The sequence below is a fragment of the Drosophila mauritiana genome, chromosome 2L (assembly GCF_004382145.1).
Source record: "Drosophila mauritiana strain mau12 chromosome 2L, ASM438214v1, whole genome shotgun sequence".
Classification (NCBI taxonomy): Eukaryota; Metazoa; Arthropoda; class Insecta; order Diptera; family Drosophilidae; genus Drosophila; species Drosophila mauritiana.
In genome coordinates this window covers 18,788,205-18,794,652 of record NC_046667.1, presented here as the reverse complement: position 1 = coordinate 18,794,652, position 6,448 = coordinate 18,788,205, and the positions used below count along the sequence as shown (strand labels likewise).

At 43.5% G+C, this 6,448-nt stretch overlaps 1 protein-coding gene across 1 annotated transcript; it reads left to right on the top strand.

Moving 5' to 3' along the window:
- The first annotated feature begins 601 nt into the window (after nt 1-601).
- On the top strand, nt 602-3,488 carry LOC117150898 (zinc finger CCCH domain-containing protein 13). Its single transcript, XM_033318039.1, has one exon. It carries the CDS (start codon nt 735-737, stop codon nt 3,267-3,269), a length of 2,535 nt encoding a protein of 844 aa, XP_033173930.1. The 5' UTR covers nt 602-734; the 3' UTR covers nt 3,270-3,488.
- Nucleotides 3,489-6,448: the final 2,960 nt, after the last annotated feature.

Here is a 6,448-nt window from a genome sequence, read left to right as displayed (position 1 = left end):
ATCCGTCCGCCACCCGCCTTCCGAGTCTCATTTATTTGCGCTGTTCTAATAATAAGAAATAATGTCGTTTCATGTCCTATTCCTATTCCTGGCCTATTGTCCACGTCCTTGCGGCTGCTTCTCCGGTCGCCAGAACGCTCCAAATGCCCAAAGTAAAATATTTATGCGACAAAAGACAATTTTGGATTTATGCCCCTCTGTGTGTGCTTGTGTGTGTTAGTGTACTTTATTCACTCCAACCACCAGTGCTAAAAGCAGCTGAGTTGGGCATTTTGTGCCTATGGAACTTTTCCCTTTTTTGGTTGAACAGGAACTGCTCCATAAATAGCACAGCCTTGTCAGACTCTTTCGTGTGCGAATTTATGTGGCAAAGGCTGGGAAATTGCATGGCCAACGTGGCTCGATAAAGTGTGCAAACTTTAATTGAGGTTCATTTGGATGGCTGCAAACGCATGGCATTCTCTGGGCAGGCCCCGTTTTAAATGATAGATGTTCGTAATCGTTACCGGATTTAAACATTGGGTCAGACGCTCTGTGTGGCTACCAATTCAAGTCTTAACCCACTTTACAGTTAATGAATGTAATCGGCACGTAGATCAACGTTTAATCTCTGAGACCTTGCTAAAACTCTCAACTCTCGGGAAGTCCTATAATTTGGCGTAAAAAAATATAAAAAACGACAAAATTGTTTAGTAAATGAAAATTAAGGGTGGTCCAATCCGAACCCATCGTAAATGCGCAGGAAGGCGTTGAAGCGGTGTCGCTCCGCTGGCAGGGAAAACGATCCACCACAGCTCGGAAGGCACGACCGGCAGGACAACCGCTCCCAACGAGCGGAGACGTATCCCTCGATCCGAAAAGGAAAGCCACATTGCGACCCCAACAAGAACGAGGCCACCACACGGTTGGCCAACACCCTCGAGGGTGATGGCTGTGGACGACCCTACGACATGGTCAAAGACGACGTGCTGCTCGCTTGGCAGCAGAGTCCTCACAAGGACACGTTGGGCTTCTATGGCGTAGGATCGCCCACCCACCAGCCCGAGTCGGTGATGTTCAACCAGGTGGTGGCCGCGTGCTTGGTCAAGGTCAACGGTGGCGGCACTCAGCGGAGGATCCCTAAACAGGATAAAAGGCCATCCTTAAGGGATACGCTAGCGGAAAAGAACCGTACCCCCCAGATTTGCAAGCCTTTTGTTTTAAACCGCCAGGCATTGCAGTCTGATCTACAGCAGATTCCCCACGTTCAACAGCAACTGGATCCGCGACAGGCTTTCGGGACACTATACTGCACTGATCCTCCTCAAATTCCCCACGATTCCACTAGAGTGGCACGCCAGCTGTACACCGGCATTTCCAGACGTCAAGTTTCCAACATTGAGCCCGCTAGAAAAAAAGACTCACGTGGTCTACGCCGTCGTCGCTGGTACTGCCCCCCGGATGGCTTAGAGCCTCACCATGGGTGCACCCAGTACGAGTGGGCCAAGCGCAAGCTGGACCCTAATCCCAATAACAATGAGTTCTGGCCTTCTCCACAAGGGAAAGAGGAACACAAGAGTCCGGAACCACTGAACTACGATCAGCTGTACAGTAGAATCATTAAGTGCTTTGAGCCAAAGCCTTCTCCAGATCCGCTTTGCGAGCCCTATGAGAAGTGCTGTAAGCCGAAAAGGTCCCATGGAAAGGATAATCAAGGAGGAGGTGACAGTCAAATACCCAAGGTACCCAGTAAAAACCCAAAGCGCCTGGGCGGTCCAGGTGATCCAACTGCGCAAGGAAATCGCGAACTAGTACGAGATGATGGAAACGGAGACAAGGGGGACAAAGAAGATGGCAAGGATAAAAATCAAGTCGGTGATAAAGATAAACCAAGAGTTTCAATTAAGGAAAACGATAATGATGGTGATCAGAACAAGATCGTTAAATTTGATAAAGAAGAAAATAAATATAATAAAAAAGAACAAGAAAAAAGGGAAAGGGCGAAAGAAAAAATAAAAGACAAGAATAAAGAAGCAGAAAAGAAGAAAGAAAAGGTAAAGAAAAAAAAAGAAAATAACAAGGAAAAAGAAAAGGCAAGGGAAACTGAAAAAGAAATTGAAAAAGAAAATTATAAAGGTAAGGAAAGACCAAGAGAAAAAGAAGAAGAGCAAACAAAAGAAAGAGAAAAAGAAGAAGAAGAAAAGGAAATAGAAAATAAAAAGGAAAAAGAAAATGAAAATGAACAGGAAAAAGAAAATTTTAAAGGAAAAGAAGGGGAAAGACCACATGAGAAGGATAAACCAATAGAACGAGGACAAGAAAGGGAAGAAAACGGTAAGAAACAAGAAAAAGAAAGGGAAAGGGAAATTGAGAAAGAAAAAGAAAGACACAGTGAAAAAGGAAAGGGGAAAGAAAAAGAAGTTAAGAAAGTAGAAGAAACTGGAAAACAAAAGGAAGTAGCAATAGACAAAGGAAAGGATAAATTTCCAGAAAAGGGCAAAGAAAAAACGCAACAGAAACACAAAGAAAAATATAAAGATGACGACAAAAAGATGGATATAGAATATGATAAATATGACCATGATGATACTAAAATTAAAAAAAATAAAAAAAACAAAAATAAATCAAACGAAGAGAGTAAAACCGAAGTAGATATACCGAGCAGAAACCTGCCAGAAGTCCCCTCGCGACTCTTCGATATCCCCGTGGATGTGGAGTTCGATAAAAATATCACAAGAGGAACTAAGGTGGAAGATTACGAATTTCCTGCTATAGAAATTGTCAGGGACGCGCCAGCGGCTCCGAGTTGTAAGCTAAAGGATCCGCCCAAGGGAAAGAAAAGGAAGCGTATTAAGAAAGTTTGCAAGGATAAGCCCAAGAAAACCTGTCCACCTTGTCCACCGGCAGGTTGCCAGTGCGAGATCTGTCGCTTCATGGATCGCCCTTTCAACGAACAGGAGGCTCCCTTCATGCGAGAAATGAGGCGGGTGGAGCAGAAGCGCCAGTTGCGTGCCTATTACCGCCAGATGCGCCATCAGGAATACGTCCGAGATCGATGTAAGACCGAGTACCGGGCGCCCAGGCACCAATGCGATCCAATCTGCTGCTCCAACTTCTTGTGCCGAAATCCCCGACTCGCCGAGCACTGCGATTGTCTGGGAGCCGTCCAGGAGCTGCAGAATCTTCTCTCCGGCACCAAGGACAACGAGGATCACAGCAGACTGCTCCTGTTCGTCGAGAATCTCCGGAAACGCGTCTGCCAGCGAATGTGCGATTGCATTCTGGCCTGAACTGGATCGGAGGTCATTCGAGTTATTTTCCTCTTTAGTTGCTATCTCTTCTTAGTGAACGTAAATTCTTTGTGTTTGAGAACGTACCTATGTACATATGTTTTGAATAAGCTTGGCTCTTTGGAGTACCTGTTTTATATTAAACAAGACATAAAAATGGTAGTGCATATAAAAAGTTGTTTATAAAATATATGCATGACAACTTTTCCATATTGATGAAACCAGAATACATACCCAACATTTTTGTTAGTTTTCAGTCGAAATGCGTTTTCTTAACTGCCTCTGAAAAAGCCATTTAAGATGGCAGACTTTCCATGCCAAAACATTAGGAGAGACACTTTGCCACTCGTTCATAATTCTGCTAATACAGAGCACTTATTACATAATGGCAATCAGCAAACAAATTTTGAGTGTCAATCGCAAGCAAAAAATAACAAAATCCTTAGGCCCAGCATTACAGCCACTTTATTTTCAATATCGAATTTCCCAAAAAATTTTCAACAGCCGCAAACACTTGAACGTTTTCCCAGCGCTCAATTAAAGGCCATTAGGCAGCAGTGTGTGCAGGGGTTTGGTGGAGGAAAGTCCACAGCAAGCTATCAAAAACTACCCCAACCCCTCGCCCAAATCCATTGCAATGTGGTGCTATGTATGGCCAAAGGATATACTGGAAACACGCATTGAATTTCGCAGACAAAGGACACAGGCTTGTGGGGAATTTTTCCCCCATATGCACAAATTCACATGGTGAAAATCTGCCCCACGTTCACCCATCTGCTCCTCGGAATTCCCTCATAGTATTATGCCCCGGGCACATTACCAGACGAAAAATTCAGTTTTGGTCCTGTGGGCTGGGGAGTAATTAAAGTTTTGCTCAAGTGTCGATAAATTATGCGGAAGACGCTCTATGCAAATGGCCCACAACAATACGAGCAGCTGCCAAGCGGGGCTTGACGAACTGACAACCTGACACACTGCCGGACGGACAGATGGATAGATGGACGGACGGACGGACAAACTGGCGGACAGACTGGCGGACGGAACGACGGACGGGCTGCTGGGCTGTTGGGCATTCTTTCAGCCTCCGAATGACAGGCACTTCATCATCGTGTCCTTCGGCGAGTGTGTAATTCATCACGCGAACAACCGCAGCTTCCCCTCTGCCCATTCCCCCAAAAGTGACATGACATGTTGAGCCTGCAAAAGTGAGGGAAACGGATCCCAGATTCAGTAATTTCCCATCTACTGGAGAAGGCTTTAAGTTCGGTGAGCCGCTTTTCGTGATGAGGCAAAAGGAATGCTATTAAGCAAGTTGACATTAATCGTTTTGACTTCCAGCAGCAGGAGGATGAGGACGGGAAGTCAAGGCTGCCTCATGTGTCCTGGTGCTAATGAAGCTCTGGTAGTCAGTAGGCTGCTTGTAATGCGAAAACAATTAAGTATGTAAAATGCAAATGACGGGCCCTAAAAATCTTGTCAAAACGCTCGTCATGCATATTGATAAGCTTAAGGAGTGGAACCGAAGAGGAGGTCTGAACATGATGTGCAATTAGTACATCCTACTCGGCTGTCGTCAGTGAATAAATATGAGCCTTAAGATGGCCAAATACTCAGAGTATATGTATGCATTAGCCACAAGCCGTTTGTAGAACACAATTATTACATTAAAATTTGAGTTGCGACTAACAATATGTGCTATCAATGCATACATTCGTTTTAAACTACTCCTCAAACTAAAGCACATATTACTTTAGAAATCTAATTCAAGCTTTAGATTTCAGTGCTCAGTTTATGCCAGGTGCAGCCTAAAATTTAATGAGGTACTAATTCTCGAATCCAATCTTCAATAATGTGCAAATAAATATGCACTTAGCAATCTCCATGACATTTTGAATGTATGTCCGTTTTATGAATTCGATTTTGGCCAGAACAAAAGCCTAATTAGCCCCAATAAGCTCGTCTGCAATCAGTTGTTATGTGCTTAAATCCTAATTTATGTGGAGAATAGGTAAATTGTTGGTGCAGTTGGAATGATAAAACGCAAACTGGAAAATGGTTAGAGGGATTCGATAAACAGGATTACGCATACGCCATGTGGCGCACCGCCCACAAACTTCCGTTTAAGCCGGCGGTCTGATTAAACTACTGCAAATTCTTGCATGCACTAACATATATTTATGTTTGCTTAATTAATGAACACTAATACCCTTGTTTACTGGCCCCCAGTCCCACAACCCTCACTCTTCACCCGCCTTACTTAACCAATTTCCTGTTGCCCAGAGCCAGTTAGTTAGTTAGTGAAGATGCTGGGATCTATTGCTTGTATTCCTTTCGTCGAGCTGCACATTAATGTTAATGCAATTATGAAATTCAAATCTTGTTTACTTATGTGCCGATAATTCCGGGGCTTGACTTAGGTTCACCGAGTAACTGGCACTGAGAAGACCAAATTGAATGCTGAAGAAATATGTTCAATATTTGTTAAGAGAGTGTGATCAAAATAATCAGTTGTATTTGTATTAAAAAGTTGGCTTGCTGACACAATAAAACTGAAAATTGCTCACAACCAATTTTCTTTCTTTGAAATGAGCAGCCCCACACTTTTTCCACCAAACTTTTCAGTCTCTTAAGTAGCGCCAATAATATGAATGAAGTTTGAGTGCCTTTACGAGCGCTAACAAGGTATTATGATGGCGATTAGCATTAAACTGGGCCAGGACCCGCACATAAAACCGTTTTATGTACCAAATAAGCAGGTGAGGGACCAACGATGTGGGGGAAATGCAGGTGACACTCCCTGCCAACGAACCGCCCTCAAAAAGACGCCCAATTTGCCGCAAATGTTTCGGCTTTTTATTGGACGCGTGCTGCTCTTGTGAGTCTTCAAAATGGCCAGAACATAAAAATTGTATTAAGCCATAAAGTGGAGCGCAGAGTGTAGAAATAAAAGCAGCTAAAATAAACATAAAACGATTTTATATGCGGCTGCCAGACAATTGAATTGACTTCTTGTACTTTTCGCAAAGGCGTGTCTTGATTCATCTATTAAACTCTATTGTTCTGGCAGTCAAAACTCCATTGGATCTGAATCCATGTTTTCGTCCTTCCTGCTCGCAAGTCCTTCTGTTTATGCTGCGCAAAAAAATAGAGATTTTATATTCGATTTTTTCGATTTTCAT

Excerpts from the sequence above, each read along its gene's own strand:
- LOC117150898 (XM_033318039.1), top strand. The coding sequence starts at position 735 with ATGCGCAGGAAGGCGTTGAAGCGGTGTCGCTCCGCTGGCAGGGAAAAC.